Source organism: Oryzias melastigma, linkage group LG17 (assembly GCF_002922805.2).
Source record: "Oryzias melastigma strain HK-1 linkage group LG17, ASM292280v2, whole genome shotgun sequence".
NCBI classification, from domain to species: Eukaryota; Metazoa; Chordata; class Actinopteri; order Beloniformes; family Adrianichthyidae; genus Oryzias; species Oryzias melastigma.
In genome coordinates this window covers 8,525,608-8,549,596 of record NC_050528.1, presented here as the reverse complement: position 1 = coordinate 8,549,596, position 23,989 = coordinate 8,525,608, and the positions used below count along the sequence as shown (strand labels likewise).

At 40.5% G+C, this 23,989-nt stretch overlaps 1 protein-coding gene and 1 long non-coding RNA gene across 7 annotated transcripts in view; one reads left to right on the top strand and one right to left on the bottom strand.

Annotated features, from left to right (window-relative positions):
- The window catches only part of LOC112147272 (zinc finger protein 521), a 137,019-nt gene that overhangs the window by 67,315 nt on the left and 45,715 nt on the right, over positions 1–23,989 (bottom strand). For 2 of the 5 annotated variants that reach the window (XM_024273527.2, XM_024273528.2), the window contains exons 4-7: positions 7,606–11,114; positions 7,444–7,528; positions 7,160–7,192; positions 6,515–6,595 (exon numbers count right to left, since the gene is read on the bottom strand). In XM_024273527.2, the coding sequence (XP_024129295.1) occupies positions 6,515–6,595; positions 7,160–7,192; positions 7,444–7,528; positions 7,606–11,114 (3,708 nt within the window). The remainder of the gene's footprint in view (positions 1–6,514; positions 6,596–7,159; positions 7,193–7,443; positions 7,529–7,605; positions 11,115–23,989) is intronic. The other 3 variants (XM_024273529.2, XM_024273530.2, XM_024273531.2) reach the window with 3 other exon arrangements.
- The window catches only part of LOC118599999, a 73,858-nt gene that overhangs the window by 21,034 nt on the left and 28,835 nt on the right, over positions 1–23,989 (top strand). Inside the window, exon 3 of one of the 2 annotated variants that reach the window (XR_004949565.1) lies at positions 22,753–23,160. This is a non-coding gene — a long non-coding RNA (uncharacterized LOC118599999). Of the gene's footprint in view, positions 1–13,702; positions 14,608–22,752; positions 23,161–23,989 lie in introns of those variants that run through there. The other variant, XR_004949564.1, reaches the window with a different exon arrangement.

Genomic DNA, 23,989 nt, shown 5'->3' with positions numbered 1-23,989 from the left:
ACTTTCGTAGACAGACTCTGAATTAATGAGCCTTCTTTACGTCACAACAGCTCATGCTCTAAACCCCTCATCTGGCCCGGCTAGCGTGTCTAGCTCAGGTGCTGGAGAAGAGAAGATGGTATCTTCCTATTGACTCCGGTCAAATGAGTTGTCACTGGATTGTTTGTGAGAGTTTCATACAATACTTATGGTAGCAGGACTGAGAACACTGGAAAATCTCAGCAAGACTCTACGGAGCTTCTTGATTTGACCACGAAAATATGAACGGCGGCTCATTTGACCGCAGTTATAAAGGATTGTAAATCAATGAAAGACCAAGAGTTTTGATTGAAGAGTTACGCTAGCGAGACACAGAGCCATCATAATCAGACGTGGGGGGAATCAGGGGAGGAGCTCCAAAAGCCACGCCCCCTTAGAGGAGCTATTGGAAACAGAGGCTTCAGATCAACAAGAAAAATGGCTTTTTAAGACATTTAGGTTGAAGGATTTTGGTTAAAAGCTTCAGAATCATAATTAAAACACTACTGGGAACGTTTTTTTTAATAAAAATTGTCATGGGGGACTTTAACGCCTTTGCTTTGAGAATAACACGAGGAAGTCTTTCCAGGTCAGCTGCACATAAGTAGCGGTGCGACGCGCTTGTCGTCCCGAAAACACGCCGTGTAAAAGCCACTACAGAAAGTTAGATCAGATTTGTCACACGACTATTGGTGCTGACAACCTCTAAAAGCAATGCGGTTCAGCAGCGGGGCAGCACTTTATTCTCACTGCAAGTCTCGCTTACCGCAAGCATCTCCAGGCACGCCTGAAACTTTGGACCCAGGAGAGCCAGACTGGGATTTGAGAGGTGTAGGTTGGAGCTCTGACCTTTACTAAGGCAGGATTGTCTGTTTGCACTTCTCCCATAAGCCCCCCCACCAGCACCACCACCACCCCCCAGTTAGACTGCTAAGCAACCCCAGAAGACCAGGGGTGCACGTGCACCTCCAGCCTTTGTGACCGTCGGGGAGGCGGAGTATTGAAGAGGTTAATTCTGATCATCCAGTATTTATGGGTTTCACTTTAGAACAAGGGTTGGCATTAACACTAAATGAGACATCCCTCCTGTATATCAATAAAACATAGCGGCAGAGACTTCCTTTTATCCAGGTTACTCACAGAACTCTCCAGAAGTTTTACATCCAAACGACTGTTTTCCAGATTTCCGCGGCTAAGTCAACAACTGATCGGCGAAGGGAGCTTTGCTCCAGCCAGCCAATTGCAATGCAATGAGGGGCAGCAGGAGCTCGCCCGGAGTTTGTACAAGCAGGCTGTATGAACTGAGAGCATCAGATATTTTCACACATGTTGGCCTACTCTGTGAGGTGTGGGGAAATGTCAGGAAAATCAATAGATAAGGACCACATCAGACTGAGCTTGTCTGGCCTAGCAACAGACCATCCCCATGGTGATGTCAATTACCTCTGCTTTACAACAAAAAAACACCAGGAAGAGCAAAGCAGCCTCTGCGAAGCTGTAAAACTTTTAATGCAGTCTCCTGGTTACATCCAGGAATTTGTAAGAAACTTCTTTTTTTTTTATTTTTTTTTGATTCTCCACCCAGACTGCCAAGTAACACAAAGAATGTGAGGATCTTATTGATGGGTGTTTTTTTTTTTTGCGGCTTGCTCTGATTTCTATTCTCCTCATGGACCGCGCATTAGTCAGGGAGAGGTATAATGTAACGAGCAGTAAGGTGCGCATAATTGCATATTAGCAGCAACACACTTGGCTGCACGGGAGGTGACTATGCTAACGAACAGAGAGGCGTTATTAATCACCAATTAATACAAGCAGGCAGATATCACACTCTGTTCATGGCACACATGGATTCTTTTATTTCCAGTGGCTGGTCCAAATCTGTTCTTTTTATTTATTTCATAAGATTGATCTTGTTCCTGCGCCGTGTTGTTTATTGAGTTCTGACTCTGATCCAGCCCCCTAGGAGTCAAATGAGGAACGTTTGGTCATGTTTGTTAACAGATTACATGTGTGCGCATTCTGTCCTCCAAACTGTGGGAACACCATCAAAGATCCCTCATCGAAGAGGATTATGGGGGAAGAAACAAAGAGTTGGGAAAAATTGGGAAATAAAAAGTGTTTCCATCTGACAGACCATATAATCAACATAAACTAGGACAGGGGTGTCAAACTCGGTCGTACAAAATCCAAAACACACCTTAGGTTGTGGGCCGAAAAGGATAAACATTTATTCGACACACTAAAATTACGTTTTTAAAACTTTAAAACTGTAACTTTTTAACATAATAATAAACTAGATACATAGCATTATCTGCAATAATGTTAGTGTGAATGCTATAAGCTGAAATTGGCCGCTAAAGATGCTAGGCTAATAGCTAAAGATGATGAAATTGATAGCTAAAAGCGCTGAAGCTGATAGCTGAAAACACTGAAGCTGATAACCAGCTAAAATATTAGCTAAATGACAAATTAGTCAAAAAAATAACTAAGAAAAAAAAAACTAGGTTAGCCAAAACAGGTAGCATTTAGCTGAAAGCTAAACTTCAAAACTTTTCTAAAAAAAAAAAAATTAAAAAGCCTAAATTAGCCAAACTAGCTAGCATGCAGCTAAAATATTAGCTAAACTCCAAAACAGCAAAAAAAAAAAAAAAACTAAAAAGGGAAGCCTAAATTAGCCAAAATAGTTACCATGTAGCTGAAATATTAGCTAAACTCCGAAACAGCAAAATAAATAAATAAATAAATAAATAAAAAGAGAAGCCTAAATCAGCCAAAACAGTTAGCATGTAGCTGAAGTATCAGCTAAACTCCAAAACAGCATAAAAAAAACTAGAAAGAGAAGCCTAAATTAGCCAAAACAGTTAGCATGCAGCTAAAATATTAGCAAAACTCAGAAACAGCAAAAATAAATAATAAATAAAATAGAAGCCTAAATTAGCCAAGTTAGCATGTAGCTGAAATATTAGCTAAACTCCAAGATAGCCTAAAAAAATCTTATTAAATGCCAAAATAGTCCAAAAAGCTAGCATAATGTCAATTTTTTAACCTTTAAAAACTTTTTAGCATAATTTTGAATAATAAAAAGGCAGGAATATTATTCCATAATTAATCAACTTAAACCTTAAAAAAAACAATATTTTTCTCTCCTTAAAAAATATTTTATCAAAATGATACAAGTTAGAAATAAGCGCAGGATAACGTTGGGCCATTAATAACAATAAAATAAAATAAAATGATCTGGAGAGCCGGATCTGGCCCCTGGGCCTTGACTTTGACACATGTGCACTAGGAGGACAAGACAAGAGGACATGTGTCATGGATAATTTAGGCTTTTAGTGGGAGACAAAACAATGCTAACGGCTCCTAACACGGTTACATTGTGCCTCCTGTTGGTTTCTCCACTAACAGGCAGCACAGCATGCTTTTTTTCCTTTTTTCTTAATATGAAAATGCAGATATCAAGACAAAGGAAATGGAGATGGTAGACAAGGGGGACGTTGAGCAGGAGGAAAAAGGAGAGCTTAAGGCCTCCAGTCCTCACCCGCTCTTTTCTCCAGCTCTGCTCCGGCCCACAGTGCTCGCTTCACACAGAGCGGCCAGCTGTACAGCAAATGTGCCTTTCCCTCTCCGCCCCCAAACCTTTCCACCCCTCCGGTGCCCCCCTTTGCCTGGGCCGACCGGGCCACCGGCTCCTCTCTGAGAGAGAAGGCTCCTCCCTGATTTGGCTTCAAGTTCGGCGCTGTCACCGGCCCAAAAAAATCCGTAGAGGTGACCCCAGAAAGACTCGTCTGAGATGTAGTCTGGATATTTTTTATTTCTTTGGGTTGTCTTTCTCTTTGAGAGTTAGATTCAAAACAGACATAACAGGAAATCAAAATCCCTTTTCACCTTCAAAAACGCTTCAAAACATGTCAGGGTTCTGAAACTCCACACAGGGACTTTTGAAACAGAGCGATAAATGGGCCAAACGTGGCCCCCCCTTGAGGCTCCAAATGTCATAGTTTACACTGGGGTCAAAGTGAAGCAATGGGGTGGCATGATGGCATGCTGGTAAAACCAAACAGGCTTTTGTGTCACTGGAAGACCTTCAAAGGTCCTCTTTAAAAATAAAAGAAAAAAAAGAATTTTTAAAAGTGCACATATTTCCTTTCCACGGATTAGAATAAGTAAAGGGAAATTTCGTAATCCAGTGGAAAAAAGAATTAAAGGACTAATAGTGACCTCAACAGCTGAAAGCTGTATAAATCTGTGTGTCTCTGGAGAAAAATCGGACACCCTCATTTCTGTAAGTGTGCCATGCCAAAAAAACTCTAAACTAAAGAGTGGCCAGCTGTCTTCTGGCCTGCTATTAAATTGCTCCTTGGATGGTGGCGATAACATTTTTTTCTCCATAGGAGTATCACACCAGGTCCCCAAACAGAGCGGCCAGCTGTACAGCAAATGTGTACTGATCCATCTGGGCCCTAGCAGGCTGCAGCCTCCATCTTAAGACACGTGGGGCCGTTCACTCCTCTGCAGCCACCTTTCTTCTCTTTCATTTACCGCCATTATGATCGCAAATGTCGAATAGCTCAGCCACCAAAGCTGCTTTATTATGTTTGAACCAATATCAATGCGTTAACATCCGCTGGCAGCCGTACAGAAGAGGCAGGAACAGCGACTCCAGCCAGATGGGAGGAGGTGAAGGTGGAGGCTGGCTGAACTTGGTGTGGAGAGACTATTGTATTACCAGCGTGGCTAATAAGGACTGGTCTGGGTGAGCGGGGCTCAGGTTTTGTTGTTCCATACTCTTAGCACTATAGTTATGTCATGGCACATCACTATATATAGAGTTATCAGTGTCAGCTGACACCGCGGAGCGGGGCTTGGATGAAAACAACACCCCTATGAATCCAGCGTCTGCTCCATTACCTACGCTAATAATGCTGACAGCTGAGCGGAGATGACCCCGACCCCCTGTTTCCCCTCTCCTGTGCAGATGGCCATTAAAAGGAGAAAGTGTCCCCTTTTTCTGTAAAGAAGTTTTGAGGGGTTTTGGAGGGGAAATTTTTGGCTCAAATTGGCTACCAAATCATGTTTTTTTGAGTTTTTAACATGTATGTGTGGCATTTTTCTTATGAAAGAGAACAAATGTAATAAGAAATCGTTTTGTTTTTGCATTTCCGAGTATTTCTCCTTTTAAATCAAACTGTCATAGATGGACTCTGTTTGAATTAATGATCCTTCTTTACATCCATACATGCACTAAACCCCTCCCTGGTCCGGCTAGCGTGTTTAGCTCAGGTGCTGGAGAAGAAAAGAAGACATCTTCCCATTGATTGAGGTCAAATGAGCCGCCGTTCGTATTTCCGTGGTCAAATCCGCCATCACTGGATTTTTGTGTGAGTTTCATACAATATTGGAAAAATCTCTGCAAGACTCTTGTGATGTGACCACGGAAATGCGAACAATTTGACCGCAGTTGTAAAGGATTGTAAAGCCTTGAAAGGCCATTTTGATGTTAGCGTTCATTATTTTAGCAAGAACTCTGCTCTGAGAAACCAATGATTGAATGTATTGATCACAGCAACGTCAATAAACATTGGAGAATTAGCTAAAAGAGTCTTTGGTGAACTGGAAGGAGAAAGAATCAGGATTTTGGAGGAAGTTCAGTCCATGAAGATCTTCACTTCCTCGTCTGAGCTGACATCCAGATCAAAACGATACAGCTGGACATTTTCAAGTAGCAGCGGTGAAGATTTACGCTGGCAAAACACAGAGCTATCATGATCAGACAGGGGTGGAGCTCCAAAAGCCACGCCCCCCCAGAGGAGATTTTGGAAACAGAGGCTTCAGATGTCTTTTAAAGACATTTAAGTTGTGAGATTTTGGTTAAAAACTCCATAATCATAATTAAAACACTACTGGGAATGTTTTTTTTTCAATAAAAACACTTTCATAAGGGGACTCTAAAGATTTTAGAGCTTTTTTTCCTTTTCAGGTACAATTTCTTCAGCTTGACATCACATCCTGATTAGTTTTGTTTTCTCCCCATTTTTAAGATCACAAAGGAAAACCAGTCTCATCTTGAATACTAAGCAACAGCATATCAGAGAAGTAAAACATCAGACAATAACCCAATCACCTATCCTCCTGTTATCTTAAGCTGTCTGAATTCCACTATTATGAAGGAACTGTGTGCTTGTGCGGCTGAAAGACATAAAATAACCAGTAGGGGGGTTTGTTTTCTACCCTCCCAGTGTGCTCCGTGCCTGCCTTTGCTAGAGAAAGGACTAATGCTGGCATGGTACTGTATTAGGCACCCCCAGTAGACTAGTGGGTGAGCAGATCGCAAAGATGAATACAAAACACACACCTACACACTCTCAGCTCATCTCCCTCTTTTGCAAATACGCCACAGAATCAAAATCACAAATCACATGCTTCTGACTGCTTATGCACAAACAGTGGGTCCCTGATAGAATTGCCTACCGGTCCTGATAGAATTGCCTACCGTGTTTAAATTCACCTGCGCCTAGAAGCGTGTCCCAAACAGAGAGGCGGTTTGGTTCCAGATCAATGAGTCTCTCTCCCACTGAAGACAACAGATAATGCAGTGTAATGAAAGAGCCGCCAAACGAGCTGAATAAATGAATGAAGAAAGGAACGTGAGAGCGGAATTCAGATGCCTACTTACTGCAGGCAGGAAAACCTGTTTTTCTATTGTCTCCTCTCTATAAATTATTCTTGGCAACCAAAAATGCGGACGTTTGGAAGCATGGCCTTACATTTACACCCTCTGCTTAAAAATCCAAGAAAAAGTATTTATAGCTTCAATGGAAACTCGATTTTTCACTTGATTTGACACCTTTAAATATCAAAAATATGACTGCAAACATAGGAAAAATACGAAAATAACAAAAACAAAAAATCTTTTTGGCAAAATTGATTAGAATTTTTTAAAAATTTAAAGAAACAAATATTTATTTATTTTTTTACAATTTACTAAAAAATTCTCTTGGAGCAGAGGTTCTGTGTTGCGAGCATGCACACACACAGTAATAAACCATTCACATGCATGTAGAAATGAAACTGGTCGGTTTATGAAAGCACAACACTGGGGATGCATTAAATGGTTAAAATACTCAAATTATTCCACCTATTTGGTGATGTGATCCAGAAACTTGTGAGCCTGAGTGAGACAGGGTCAAATACATTATTACATATACTGTATCACTGAAATCTTTGAAATGTGATTCATCCCATAAAAAACGGGGAAGAAAAAGAAAAAAAAAATCAGTATAGTGTAAGAAAGGATTTCTGTGCTGTTTCCATGACACGCACAATTAAAGCTCAATTTTACTGAAATGTTGGCAAATTACAGAAGCGCTGAGTTTGTTGCACAGAAACCAGAATAAATAAATAAAAAAGGTTGACTCTTACCCAGCATGTGGTTGGCCACATGAACTTGGATGTCCCATTCACTGTAGAAAACCATCTGGCATTTGATGCACTGGTATGTCTTCTTCTACAAATAGGAGAAACAGAGGGATCAAATAACACCAAAATTGCTATGTGACTTCCTGAATTTGAATCAAATCCTACCTCTTCGGTTTGCGAGGGACTGGATCGGGGCATGGGGGACACCTGGGGAGTCTTGAGCTGCCCGCTGTTGCTGTCCGCCGATTGCTCCCGATGCACCGTCTGAACGTGGTTCTGCAGCTCCGCCTCCGACTCGAACTTCACATTGCAGCTGGAACAGCGAGTCTTGGCCGCAGACGATGAAGTTGTGGACGAGGACGAGGATGTCGAGGAGACGGCTTTGCCTTTTCCTTCACCGGGGCTGAGACTGTCTCCTTGCACCCACGCAGCAGTGGTTGTTGCTGGAGTGGTGGCTCCCCCGTGTTGCTGCGGCCGTCCTCCGTTCACGGTTGGACTGGAGCTCGTGGAGCCGGCGGCTGTCACACAGGACGCACACAGTCCGTAAGGCAGTCCATTGATGTCCAGTTTGACTAGGTCTTGCTTGGACCTGAAATCTTTCAGGCATGAGGCACACTTGAAAAACTTTTGGGCGAGGTGCGGCTGCTGGTTTTGGGAGAGGGTGTTGGTGCGAACCATTGGCTGGTTGGCGGTCATGGTGCCGGTCTTCTGCATATGAAAAGTGCCGTGGATCTTGAGCTCGAGTGTGGAGGTGACGGTCTGCATGCACACCACACAACGGAAACCGGTTAAGGAGTTCCTCAGGTCGGGGTGCATCTGGCAGTGCTCCAGGAAGTCCTCTTCGCTCTGCAGAGGCATCTTACAAATACGGCAGCTGCCGGTGTCCAGACTCTTGCTGTGAGTGACCTTGTGCTCCGTCAAAGTGAGCAAGGAAGGGAATCGCTCCCCACAGATGGGACACATGTAGTGTTTGACTGGCCCAAGGTGGGTCTGCATATGTTCCCTCAGTCCGGCCTCGGAAAAGAAGGTGCGGGAACAAACATTGCACTTGTGATTGCCTTTGATCATTTCAGCTTTCCTTTTTATCATTGCACTCTCACCGGGGCGGATGTTGTGATCTCTCAGTTGGTGGTTGGTGAGGAGCGACTCCATGGTGTATGACGCTCCACATATGTCACAGCCATACATCGGCTCAGCAGAGTCCACCTCTTCCTCGCTTCCGTCGTGGCTGTTTTGAGACTCCACCACAGATCCGCCGGCTGCTCCAGGTCCATGGCTGTTGGTTAAAAGACCTTGCAGCTCCGCGTCCTCTTTAGGTTGGCCGTCTCCACTGTTTACAGCGGAGCCGTTGGCACCACAGTTTGGCGTCTTTCCTTCAAACACACAATGCTTCTCTCTCAAATGCTTCTCCAGGAGGACAATGGCGTGGAAGGCTTTGCTGCAGAAGCGACAGTTGTACTTCTTGCTGTGGGTGGTAATGTGGCACTGCAGCTCCACCTCTGTGCCAAAAGACTCCCCACAGAATATGCAACGATGGGCGCGGCCTTGGTTCTCCAGATGGCTGTGTTTGACGTGCAGTTGGAGATCAGTCTCATGCCGGAAGTCCCAGTTGCAGGACGTACAACGGTACACCTTCTTCTCGTTGCTGTGCTTCACGGCCAGGTGGAGCTGGGTGGAGACCTTGGAATCGAACACTTCCTGGCAAAGGGTGCAGCGGAAAAACACAAAAGTGTGCATGTCGAGCAGGTGCTTCTGCAGATCGTCCACGGACGTAAACTGCTTGTCACAGCTTTCACAGATATAATAGGTGGAGGTAATGGTGAAGTGAATCGTCACGTGCTTCAGCAAGGATTCCTGGTTGGGGAACTCTTTGTTACACTGTGGGCACGTGAGCTGAGGCTGCAGACCATCCAGGTGAGTCTTCAGGTGGGTCTGGAAAAGGTCTAAACTTGTGTACTTGGCTCCACACTGGTTGCATATGAACTCACTGGTCGTGCGTGAAGCTGAGCTGCCTTGTTTCAGGATGGTCGTTTGCTCCACTGATATTGGCGAAGATGGACTGAGAGTCCGCAGGGATTTCTTTCCGTTGTTGATGTAGTTCAGAGCCAAAGGAATGTTCTTGTGGTTTTCCTTAATGTGCTTGTTAAGCTTTAGCACGCTGTTGAATATCGGGGAGTTAGTGCAGTACGAGCAGGAGTACACCTCCACTATGGGCTCCTTGGGAGTTACGGCCAAAGGAGAGTCAAATCGGAGGCTTCCGCCATCACAATGTGTCTGACGAACATGCTCCTCCAAGGTCGCCTCTGTCAAGAACCCCATGAAGCACTGGGGGCAGAAGAAGGCGTTGCTCTCTTTAGCAACGGGGCTGGGGAAGCCATGGGAGCAGCGGATGTGTTCCTGGAGAGCGTTCAGGTCGCTTAACACTTCAGGGCAGAAGTTGCACTGAAGCAGGGCGTCAGGCAGACTGGCTAACAGGGCAGCATGGTCTTCTGCGTTGTGAACCTGCTTGAGATGTTCGTTTAAATTTAGTAGAGAGGGCAGAACCTCCAAACAAAACTGGCATGTGTGAGCTTGCTCTGGCTTATCCATGTGCATGGTTCTTAGGTGAATCTGCAGAACAGCCAGGCTGGAGAATACTTGTTTATTGCAATAGATGCAACTGTAGGAGACTTTTGGTTGTTTGGAGGATCGTCCTCCAATGTCCGACGTGTTCTGAGCTGCTCTTTTTCTCCTTCCCCTAGTCTTGGGAACAGGCGGTGCTGTCTCCACCATTGTAGAGCTGTCGACGGAGAGGTTAGAGTCAGGAGTGGTGCTGGATACAGAGGTGTAACCTACTGTAAGCAAAGAAGGGCTGTTACTATGGTTACTAGATTCAGGGAGCTGGTGAATGTCCATGTGAGCATAGAGGTCCTCGACGGACAGAAAGTGCTCGGAGCAGATAGCACAGATGTGCCCCTTCCTATCTCTGCTGTGGGCCTGGTCAATGTGGGTCAACAGGGTGCCCTCATCACTGAAGGGCTCGTGGCAATAGATGCACTGCAAGGTCGCGCCCAGACCACCATCCTCGGATGGAGAGCACTCGGGGTGGCACTCTGCGATGTGTCTCTGAAGCTCCTCCGGAACATCAAAGCCTTCCTCGCAACGACTGCACTTCCGGGTTTCTTTCAGTTTCCAATCCTCGCCGCGGGAAAAGCTGGAGCTGCTGCCATCTTTGCCCCTCTCATGCACTTGCATGTGGCCGTGGAGAGAGCTGGAGGAGAGGAAGCCGCGGCGACACACGGGGCACTTGTGGGGCTTGTTGGAGGCGTGGGTTTTCATGTGGATTTTGAGGTGATCGCTGCGAGAGAAGGCAGAGTCACACTCTCCGCAGTGGTACTTCTTGTCGCCGGTGTGTAGCTTGACGTGACGATCTCGGCTGCGCTTGTGTTTGAACAAGCGGCTGCAGAAGGTGCAGCTGAAAGGGAGTTTGTCGCCGTGGCTCTGTTCGTGCCGCTTCAGGAAGCTCAAGCGGCTGAAGGACTTGTCACAAAACTGACATGGGTACGGCAGACCAGGTCCTCCTTCTTCCTCCCCAAAATCGTAGTCTTCACAGTGTCCGGGGGAAGTTTGATCCTTACTGGAAGGAGATGATGCAGGCCAGGAACACGATGGGTCATCCTCCAGATCAGCAACACCTATTTCAAAAGACACACACAAAAGAAATGGTCTGTTAGTGCAAAAAGCTACAGAACTTAAATATAAAACACATTTGGCTTCTTATTTAATTAAAAAAGGACCACTATGGTGTTATTTGTCATAGTTATTATAAGTTTGCGGTGTGTGAATTTATATTTCCGTGTGGTTTAGGTCTTTTTTTTTCTTCATCAGTTTCAGTGGAAACAATACCTCTCCTTAGGTGTTATATGAAAAGTTGCATTTAAATATGCAGTTTAAAGCATAATTAGAGAAAAGAAAAAGTGAAAATACTTTTACCACAATTAACCTTGTATGTGGCCGTGTAATGGCTTAGCCCACTGTGACTCAAAACACAGTCTCTGTGACATTTAAAGCCAACACAAGACAATGGGTGTACTTAGGATGTAAGCCCTGCATGAGGTAAATTAGAACATTTCTCTTAGTCCTGAACACTTTGTGGAGCTGAATACATTAAGAAAAGGAAAAAAAAAGGAGAATCAAGAAAGACAGAAAAGATTCAATTACAACTTAGACCACAGCTATACATAGCTGTTGGGAACTCGGCTGCAAAATTGATTATTTCTATGAAACGTGCGACTTTCAGAACTTTAGTCAATAGGTTATAAAATATGCATAATTACCAATTTTGTCTGAATGTTGTTTGATAAGCTATAAGGGATCGTAATGTGGATGGATGAAGGTGTCAGGAGGAGAGGACACAATGAACAGAAGTCCCATTCTGATCATCTTTTGATCAATTTCAGAACCGTTCCTAGTGGTTTTCTAATTATGATTATGCCGTTTTTAGCCAAAATCTCCAAACATGTCATTTTCTAGGACATAGTTTCTGCAGAGTGGCACTAGTTCATTAGAAAGTTCCCTCATGCGCAGAGCAACCCCACCCCCACATACCATCACCCATAACTAAGCTATTTGTTTACATGCTCTCCTGCTAGCTTACAGCACCTCACACACCTCAACCTGACCTCAACTAAACAATGGCGAGCAATATTGGAGCCATCCAGCCGTACAGTTTTTTTTTCTTTCATTTTCTTTCTGTCCAGCTGTACAGTTTGGAGCCAGATGCCAGCTCAGACTTGAGTCACATATACCAAAATGTCATTGCGTAGTGACCTAAATGCTAGTTTTTTTTTTTTTTAGCAAATTTGGCAGATGGTCGCGAAAGTTTTAAGAAAAAGTTTTACAAAAAACGGACAATTTTTCTCTCAAAGTGGATGGTCAGCGGCTACCCAGGCACATTTCGAGGTTGAATGGTGGCAGTCTATATCAAGTGCCACCAGCCGCCCCGTAGATCAGGGGTATATAAAAAGCAGGGCATTCTGCACACCTTACGGCCGCCTGACTTCCCCCTGACTGCCGTCTGAATGCCATCTGACTGCCGCCATCTACATTTATGACATTTACGAATTATTAAAAAAAAAAGATACCTTTACGAAATAGGGCAACAGTGGAATTATATAGGGCTTAACCATAATGTATTGTTTTGTAAAAGGACTACAAATTAGCTTTTAGGCTACAATTTGTTGCAAGCATCTTTGCTTTTTAAGCTTAATGTATTTGTACACTGTCCTGATAAATTACTAAACTAAACTGGGTGGCCACAGCTAAATTGCCAGCCGACAGAAGCTCTGATTGGACAACGTGTTAATGTCTCTGGAAGGTGGCTGTCCATATCAAATGTCACTGGCTACCTGGTATCCCAAGATATATAAAAATCACGCACAACTGGCAGCTGCCTGACTGCCACCTGACTGTCATCTGAAAGCTGCCCGATAGCCACCCAACTGCCACCCGACTGCCACCTGACTGCCACCCAAGTGCCACCCAACTGCCACCTGAAAGCCACCATCTACATTTATGACCACGGGAATGAATTCTATATATATACAGTATATATCCTATACATGGATCTAGTCTTCAAGCAGGGAGCTTGTCCATCCATTGTTTTTTCTCCGTAGCAAATACAATCTTTTTCCAACTGTACTTTTTTTATTCACAACAAACTGAATAAAGAAATCCTCAGAAATATAATTTTTATGTAACTTTCTTTATAAATGTCAGTCGTCATCAGAAAGATCCAACAAGAATATGTTAAAATCCCAGTTTTCCTTGAGTCTTTAATTTCAAGGCTAGACGATCGCGGTAAAAAAGGCAGCTGATGAAACAGCCCCTGTCCTCTGAGAGGTCAGATTTAAACAGTGCCTGTGTTAATGGTTGCATTCCAATCCATTGGTTCACTGTACAATGATAAGAATGGAAAACGCAGAACAACTGTTTCCACAGGTTCAAAGGGTTACAGGCCACTTCTTCCCATCGCTGAACTCCAAGTGCTTTGCACTTCCTAAGCTAAATAACAACGTAATCCCGTTCCCTTTTGAAAGAAAAAAAAATCTGTGTCAAAAGGCCACTACGGGGAATGGGAAAAACAAGAGGAAACTGCAAAGATTTATGAGAGGGACAGAGGAAAAGCAAGAGCTCTTTCCAGGAACCAACCTCTGTACTCTCCTTCGGCTGACAAATCTAAGTGTCTTTCTCTCTTCCCCCTGTCTGTTGTTTTTGCTGGAAGATCTGCCCTTTGTCAGGATATCATGCCCTCTCTGAGCACTCAACCCCATCAGGGCCTATCTTCAGGAAACAGATGGGGTCGGAGGCCATTCCCTTGCCCCTCCAAACTGCTGAAAGCGGCACATTGAGAGCCCACCTCCACATAGCGGCCCTCCCGAAAACCTCCCACCCCTGGCAAGGCGCCCGCTCTGCACACACATCTCATTCAAGAAGTGAACCTTGCCTTATTTACTTGCTTTATCTCTCCTCCACGTCTCAGTGTTTTCTCTCTTTCTGGTTCGAGGGAGGATGAGTGACTCAGTGCTATGCCCTCCTCCACAGAGGGGGCGGATCTGCCCTATCTCGTACTGCCTCCCAGGGTATGAGAGAAGAAGACAGTGCAAGAAGAATGACCTCAGCCAGTGCCTTACAGTCAAACATATTGGCTTGGAGACAACAGTATAAAACAAACAAATAAATGGGCCTATATACAAGGCTAAATGAAATTCCACTGTCTTAAATGAGGAAGCCTTTGCCAAGAGACATTACCAAGCTGTCAGCATAACCTCATTTCACTGTTACGTTTGTTTACTTGATGTTTATTATTTGTTTGGTGTATTGCTCTAATAACACACAAACATTAAGTTATGTCTGTGGGAGATGTATAAACTGTAGTTTAAAAATGTCCACACAGAAGGGACATGTCGAACAAGAATCTATCTGCCTTTTTTTGGTAAATCAGTTGAATTCATATCAATTAATGTAATAAATTCAATATTATTCAAAACTCTCATGACAGTAATAGTCAAAATATGTTTTTCTTTACAAAAATGCAACTGAGTGAAACATAAATGCTGTAAAATGTAAATAATCTCTGTGTGTTCACCATTTTAAAAATACTTTTTGCGAATACAGAACCAAATTAACCAATTTACAAACCTTTGAAGACAAAAACTTTAACCTAAAAAGACACTTTTAACTATTAGTACACGTTTGCACATGAATGTTCAGACATCTTTGAGTGAAATGAGAAAAAAAGTAGCGTATATGTGGAAAAAGAGCCTTTTGTAACTGTAAAGCAAATTTGATTTTTCCTGACCTGCTTTTTTTATGACTATAGATCCAGACATGATCTCACTGGTGAGAGGAAAGGTTGGTTGGACCACTAACTAAGGTTTGTTTTCAGGACATACTGACTAGGGATGCATGATTCACTTTCCTCAGGTTTAAACCTCAGTTTTGTTTCAATTTGATATTTGTGTATCACAAAACAACAAAAAAAACTAAGAAAAATACATGGAAATATTAATAATAATAATAATAACTAATACATCATTTCCATTTCACTGCAACAGTTTTATTTAAATAAAAGTAAACGTAAGTTATACTTCAAGTTATCTCAATAGGAGGCGGGTTGGAACTTGTCAGGCAAACACAACAAAGAATAATTGTCTACCTTTCTGGTAGTGTGCACTAGGGCATTTTAGAAATATCATGGTTTCTCTGTCTATGCATGATTGTGAATATTTATGGTAACCATTTATCGCGGTTAACCCTGTCTTTTGCGAAACGCGTATTGCAAAAGCTAATATCGCAATATCGATAAATTATTGATTTTATTGTGAAGACCTAGTTGTGATTAATCTTGATGTTTTCATATGTATTTTTTATGACAATATGTAGTTTTTAAACAAAAACAGGCCATAGAGAAAACTGTTGCTTCATTTTTATTGTCTGACATTTTTTTTATTTATAAAGTGTAAACTCAGATATCCCATAAGTTTGATTTGTGTGCACAAAACACATCAACAGTAAGATAAGCAGAACTCTAAAGACTTTTATGTCTGCAGTATTACTCCAAGTTACAAGGAACAACATTAACTTGTACCATGGTCCAGGTGAATACTCCTTTCTGATTGGCTGCTGGGTTCTGGTCAAATGGCCCAAATGTTCTATATCACTGCTCAAGCTTCTTTAAAACAATTTTTGCTTCGTCATCTGGACAAAAACAAGCAAAGAGGAGAACTTTCTCTCTGAACTGATGATTTCTTCAGCCTATTGTGACAATCAGCATAAGTATCCCTTTCCTTTAACGCTCCAGTTGAGGTCGCTTCCGGCTTAGCAATGTGTTGTTGCGTTACCGTGACAACGGGTCGCACTACGTATCAAATAGTCCACTTTTTTTGTCTAAACTGATAAAGTAACAAGAATAAGTACTAAAAATCGATTGAAAATTTATTTTTTGTAATAAGTAGGATAATGTCCGGTGAAGTGGGCATTATCAGAAATTAATGCGCGTTGCAGAAACCTTATCATCTAAAGTGGAAAATGGTCGCTTCGCGAAGAGTAATTGATTTGCGTTAATAAATAATAACTCGTACGTTTTTTAATTAATCCTTAATTAAACAAAATTAGCATAACCCATGTTTGACACTTTTAGCGTAAACATACTGGTATACTACAGGGAGGCAACAATTCCAACGATTTGGTTCTATGGTGAAACAAATGGTGTGGTTCAGATTTCTGAAATGAAAAAGATACTTGTAATCATTTTTTTATAAAGATGGAGAGTAACAGATAATGTGTTTTCTTTATCCCTCATTAAAAAGTAGATCCTTCTTAGACATTTCTAGTTGTTCACAGACACATGAAGACTGGGTAACTTTTGGCATTTGGCACTTTAACTGCTACAAGTAATTTTCTTTCTGTAAAAGCCTTAGAAACTCATCATTCTGATGGGAAAAAAGGTCTAGCTTTATAGTGAGCTGAAACTACATTTCAAAAACTGGATCTATTACCCCCCCAGCACACTCGTTCAAGACACATATACTTGTGCAGACTTTGTAATCCACAAGAGAACACGGGTCCACGTAGTGCACTCCCACTCACACACAGGAACAAACGTACACATGTGCACACATACCATGCAAGAGCAATGGCCGAAACAAGTGTGTGAACAACAGTAGATGAAAGTGTAGCGTTCCTCTGGAGACCGCAAGAGGAAAGAAAAGAGAAAGACTTGTTTTTTTTTCCTTCTTCACCCTGACAAGAAATGCCCAGGCCTCAGCAGCAGCCTGAGTAAATAAAAGAACGGACCTTACTTCCCTGTCTCTCGGGCCGGGGGTCTATGCACGCCAGCGCTCTCTGTGCTGCTGCCAAAGGGGATGCTGGGGCCTGAAAAACTACACCCTGCAGCTGAAGGGCTGTCTTTGTTAGTCTGCCAAGGCCTTCCTGAGCGTCCTCCAGCCAACAGCCTGTCACGTCCTGGGAGGAAGACCTCCATCTTAAGGCTTGTCCCTGTCTGGGAGTTCTGTCCCTAACCCCCCTCCCTATTTCTTTTAAAACATTTTCTATATGTAACCCAAAAAAAAACTCATCTGGAGTGTTGCTGGAGGGAACAGTATAAATGAGCCACGGCTAGATTTATTAATCGGATAAAAACTTTACCCGCAAGCTACACAAATAAAACATTTTCTTTAAATTCTATAAGTTGAGTCATGCCAAATATTATTGAAATACATCCACAGGTCTAGACCAATTTTTTTTTTAAATTGGATTCACAAATGGAGAAAGTATCCACAAAAAACTTCCCAAGTCTCACCTCCCTTCAAGCTGAGCTGGACTTCCTCTCTGTACAGAAATAGTTCTGTCTTCAAGAGTAAATACTGTTGCTCTGAGTGAGACCTTTAATGCTGGAAACAGGTACGTTTGTCCTTCATGTTCACAGTAGACTCATTACCCTGAAGAATTTATACATTCAAAGTAAAAAATATGAGATTTACTTAATTCTGTTTTTATACTCTTGTGTTTTACTTTGTTTTACTGTGAAGCACTTTGTGATTTTTACCTTGAAAGGTGCTATATAAATAAAGATTATTATTATTATTATAGAGCATCTTCAAGAAAGTCATTATTTTCCCACTTTTAATTACACGTAACAGTAGAAATGTTAATGATCTGTCAAATTAAAAATAAAGACTGATTTTTGTGTCTTTTCGTAAAAGATTAGAGTGAATGGTTAAAATTACAGAAAAATATTCTATATGGGCGCCATTTGAATAAAACATTCGATGGTTATTCAGATTCAAAATCCAATAAAGACTGAGACAGGATGGCAGGTGTTCATCTAAAGCATAACTTATATATATGTTTTTATATTTCTTATGTAAATGGCAAAAGAGAAGCATGAAAAAATTAACTTATATCTTAGTGCAGCAACATTTGAAGTAAAGCTAGATAATAAAATATATTTCCCCAAGATTATAAAATATGTGCAAATGCCCTAAGATGGTGTTATTGCTTTGGTAACACTGACAAATAGTTAAGCTGTAAACTAAATCCTTTTACAAGTGTTAGAATGATGCCAAAAAAGAAAAAAAAAGTTTTTTATTGAAAATATTTTTTTATAAGTAAAATATGAAGTAAGATGGTAAAATAATGTACCTGGTTATTAGAAATGTACCTTCACTGTAAAAAGTGAACCATTAGATCAATGACAGAAACTACAGTAGTTGTAATTTGTTTCTGAAGTTAAGGGGCGGGGCTTCTCAGCTCAAACAGAGGCTTCAGATAAACATGAAAAACGGCTTTTTAAGACATTTAGGTTGTGGGATTTTGGTTAAAAACTTCATAATCATAAATAAAATACTACTGAGAATGTTTTTTTGTTATTATTAAAAAATAAATTTACGGGGGACTTTAAGTTGAGTAAACCAACTAAAACTAATAATTTTAAATGTAAAAAATAAAACTTTTGGTAATTGATCAAATGTTTCATTTTTTCAGTGATGAATGTTTTTTTTTTTTAATTCTACTTTTGATATTTTATCTGTGAGCTTTTAGCCTTTTGAAATATTTTATATGGCAAGTTTGGATTCATTAGTTGACAGAAATGTGTACTCTAAAAAGCAGCTGTTAAAACTAAAATGATGAATATTTTTTTTATAAAAATAAGAATAATTCCAAATGTTTATCAGAAAATGGTAGTAAATGCCCCAAAGAGCTAATGATGAAAGTAATGAAGCTACAATATCTTTGTGTTAGTCATCCTCTATGATACAGCAGAGATCTGTACGTATTGGTTGTCATAAAAGATGTGTTTTTTGCACACGTATTTGTGGCACTTTGGCGATTGAGGATTCATTGAATAAACAAAAAGCTGACAACTTGTCTGATGTAACACCGTGACCTCCGCTCGTACTCAGAAAAAGGGGATTTATTTATTTATTTTTTACAGTTACCGGGAAAAGTAGTGAGCCCTTTCCCATGAGACGACGCATGTGTCATCTCGCCACTTCTCCTGCTCTGATGCCCAAATAGGAGCGTTTGTCTGAATAACACATTATCATGTACAGCCCTCATTATGACAAAATCACTTAGGATCTAATATTGTAAGAGGTGAAATACATGTTTTCATTACATTACCTGCAATCCTTAATTGAAATTGTCCATATTCTGAGATTTATTTAACCTTTTAACACCGGAGCTCCAGTGTTTATGTTCTTTGATTTACTGTAATTTTTTAATTGTTAACACAATTAATATAATTCCAGGAGATTCTGAAGGACGCTGCTTTTCTCCTTCAGAATCTGCTGGAATTACGTTGATCGTGTTTACGGTTGAACACTTTTAGTACGTTAAAGATTTTGTGTTAAGTGTCACCGGCAACACCTCAGGTCATGCAACATACTAACGTTTTTGGCTAATTTGTTATCTACTGGAGTTTTTTAGCCTAATTTTGAATTATCTTACATTTTAGCAGCAGGCTTACATTTTAATTAATTTAGTTTACTGAGGATAATTAGGCAATGTTGGAGTTTAGCTAGTATTTAAGTAATGTGCTAGCTTTTTAGATAATTTGGCATCTACTGAGGTTTTTTCATGCTAATTTGGAGTTTAGCTAATATTTTAGCAACATGCTAACATTTTTGGCTAATTTGTTATCTACTGGAGTAGAGTTATCTTTCATTTTAGCAGCAGGCTAATGTTTTTGACTAATTCTTAGGATTTTTAGGCAATGTTGGAGTTTAGCTAGTATTTAATTAATTTACTAGCTTTTTTGGCTAATTTGGCATCAACTGTTTTTTTTAGATAATTTGGAGTTTAGCTAATATTTTTGCAACATGCTAACAGTTTTGGCTAATTTGTTATCTACCGAGTTTTTTAGGCTAATTTAGAGTTTAGCTTCTATTTTAGCAACAGGCTAACGTTTTTGGCTAATTTATTTTCCTGAGGAAGGCTATTAGCTTATTTTGATTTTTAGCTACCAACTAAGCAATGAGCTAGCTGTTTTGAATTATTTGGCATCTACTGAGGTTTTTTCATGCTATTTTGGAGTTTAGCTAATATAATAACAACATGCTAACATTTTTGGCTAATATGTTATCTACTGGAGTTTTTTAGCCTAATTTAGAATTATCTTACATTTTAGCAGCAGGCTAACATTTTGACTAATTCTGAGGATTTTTATGCAATGTTGGAGTTTAGCTAGTATTTAATTAATTTACTAGCTTTTTTGGCTAATTTGGCATCAACTGTTTTTTTTAGATAATTTGGAGTTTAGCTAATATTTTTGCAACATGCTAACAGTTTTGGCTAATTTGTTATCTACCGAGTTTTTTAGGCTAATTTAGAGTTTAGCTTCTATTTTAGCAACAGGCTAACGTTTTTGGCTAATTTCGTTCACTGAGGAAGGCTATTAGCCTATTTTGATTTTTAGCTACCAACTAAGCAATGAGCTAGCTGTTTTGGATAATTTGGAATCTACCAAGGTTTTTTGGGCTAATTTGGAGTTTGGCTCATATTTAAGCACAAATTGGCATATATTAGGGATTTTTAAGCAATTTTACTACATTTTTTTCAGAAATGTAGGTCAACCTTGGCACTCTTTCATAGTTCTTTAATGAAATTTTCAGTCTTTTGGCAAATTTAACATTTTGCAAATTGTTTTTGCATTTTTAGCCATTAAAGTAAATTAGATCACCATTTTCAGCAAAAAGCTTAAGCATCTTTAGGAACTACTTTCAGCAAAAAGCATTCACACTAGCATTATCACAGGTAATGCAACTTTTCTAGTTGGAAAGATTAATTTAGCTTCCTGATGAAAATCTAAAAGCAAATTTCCATTGAGCTGCTCTGTTCGTTTTTCTCTTTTTCTTAGCAAACACAACATGTTTTTACAGATCACTGAGAAATATCAGGTCCCTCTGCCCCCTTGCTACAGATCAATCAAATCCTGCAGGAGTGGGGGGTTGTGAGACAACTAGATATTCGGAGAACAAGGAAATTTAGACTTCTTATCAAACATTTCTATGCACAATCCAATACTCCTGCAGAACATTGAACTATATGGCTCTCTGCTCTCAAATTGAAGTTTTTTTTGTTCATGCCACAAAAGGGTTGGGACATCAAGCACTGTCCTGACTCAATGGTCTGCATGTCCATTATTCCAGCCCTCGTGGCTTTGTCTCTCCACCATGGGGAAGCAGCAAACTGTCAACTACTTTGTCCACATTACCCATGTCCCCCAGCTCAGACAGCAGCACTTGGTCACTGTCCCAGAAATCACAGCGCCCCAGTGGCATCCTGGGAGAGTTAGACAAATGGAAGGCTTAGAGGGAGAAAAGTAGGGCGACCAGTCATCCTTTACTCTGCTGTTTTCTTTATTATTCTTTTTCTGCGATAGTGAGAAACAATAAAAAAAAGTAGAATTTAATTTCAAGTATGTGTGTCTGCAACGTCGGCTGGAAGAAACAAATGGAAATCGATGCTACTTAGAAAATCAATGCTCCAACATTACTGCTTCCATAAAAATTAAAAGGGTAAGTGACCATCTCTATAAAAGCAGACGTGTTGGCAGTCGCTTAGTTCAGAGCAACACCGTGTACAACAGAAGAAACAATCAAAAATAGAATAAAGAAGCAGATTTTAATATTCTATAAACGATTACAAGTCTTTTTGCCAATTTATTTAAGAATTTAAGCGATAATCTAAGAGTGCATTCTTATAACAGTAGAGTAGCTGCATCTTACACCCTTCAGTTAACATGTTAATGTTGTGAAAATGGTGTATACTTGTAATATACTTACCAGGTTATGATCAGAAACATGCAGGAATCCCTTCCTTATTGCATATTTTTGTAAATATTTGAAAATTAGAGGATAATCGATGTTTTGTTGGAACTAAGAAGCAGCAAAACAAAAATAAAAAAATATATTTTTATCAAATAAACAACAGAAAGACCAAAAATAGAGAGCAGTCATGGTGTGAAAGTCAAAGTCCTGACCTCAAGTTGAGCAAAATACTGTTTTAGTTCCATAAGACAGCTGTGCAGGAAAAGGTGTTATTCCACACCTGTCACTGCACACCTGCAAACCCTGTTATCCTGTTTAATAATTGTGTTAAATTAAAAATAATATGCATAGAGCTCATACTTTAAGATAAACACACCTATTTTTTTATTTAGAGATCCGACTTGAAATCCCACTGTTTGCTTTTTTTGGAACACAAAATATCAGGAAGTAATAATAATTTAGAAAAATGAAGGAAATTCATATTCAGGAAAAACTCACTGAGCTGCATATTTTTATCTCAATAATGGCAAAAAATAATGAGCAAAAACAAAAAAAGAAATATTTAATCACACAGTCATTCACATAAAAATATTAATATTAATAGTTATTGTTTCAATTATTGCTTTTATTGTTTTGGAAGTGTATTTAATCATTCTTTTTTTGTGAATGCAGCAGGTGGGCATCATTTGGAAAACAGATTTTTGATTTCTTTTGACTGAAATTAACTTTATTAAAAAAAATATGAGATCACACACTTTAATAAAATAAAAAAATATATATTTTACAGACTTTTCTGGATCCAGGAAATACAATCTATTGTGGGTTCATTTAGTTTTTGGGTTATTTCTTTTTGGTAAAGTAGCCAAAAGGATGCTTAAAGTATGTCTAGAAAATAGATCCAAAGTTATGAGATGAATGTTTTATCTGATAAATATGTATGAATATAAACATGTATTAGTCATTTACATGTCTGTTCTGCTTTTCTGTTTTTCTAAATCAGGTAGTATGAGGACATTTCTGGAGCAGTCTGTGTGTGGGAGTAGGGTGGTGGCTCCGGTGCCATCCCCTATACCACCGAGTGACTGGTGTCGTGGGGAGGAACAGTTGAGCTCTTCAGGTGGACTTTAGCACAAACAGGAAGGAGGCCGTCCTGAGATCTTGGCTGGAGCCAAAGGCACAGTGGCCTTCCCAGGGGGAAAGAGGAGGATGACAATCTGTCCCCCAGCAGGACTCTTCACCGCCTGCCTCACTGCACCGGCTCTGAGGGACCGCTGCGCCAGGCAGGACCGGCTTGGGCTGGGCTTCCACGGGAAGGGGTGCCTTGGAGAGTTTGGGATTGTATGCTGTTGCCTCAACACTGCGGCAGACCAGACGGAGAACCCAGAGAAATCTCAGTCAGTCAGCCACGGTGAGGGATCCTGCTGCATACGCTGCTACTGTGTTTTCTCATCATTTACTTAGATGCTCACTCTCTTTCCCAAAAACTATGAGTTGCACCAAGAAATAGGTTTTCTATGTCCACCAGTTGTGCAGAGATAAACATGTATTTGCTGCTGCACCATATTCTGGCCATATTTTGTCCCACAGCAGTCCTGAACTGTAAGGACCAGATTGTTTTAGCAAATATTTCACTCCTTTGAGTGAAATTTTGAATCCCGCCACAAGCTCAAATCCTTACCAAAGTCTGCACACACCTACAGTAGTACTGGGGACAAATAATTTGGGGCATTTAGAATGAACCCCCACAAAAGAAAAACTTTAAAGTCAAGTTACAGGCCCAACATACACGTGCCGAGGATATCGGATGGAAGTTTTGTTGACGGCCTTGTTGTACAATGTGTGTGATTTGGAAATTCCATTTATTTTTGGTCACCAAACATGTCCATGTAGTTTTTTAGAAAAAAAATCTGCAAAAATGAACTGGGAAAAGAAAATATATGCTTGAGCAATTTACACAAAATGTAACACATATGCAACCAGATTAAGGCTATGCCTGAATTCCTTCACTACTATTTATATAGTGGATTTGTCATTTTGTAGTCCTCTCCGAATCTCCAATTCCAAACTAGAGAAATTTCTAAATTTACCAGAATTCTTTGTGAAAAACCAGTGTGCATTGATGCTCACTACAATATGGACCACAATGGATTGCAAATTGCTTTTAAAATTCGAATATAGCCTAAGTCTACAAATACAATCACATTTTCATTGACCGTTGACCTCTGTGAGAGGCCACT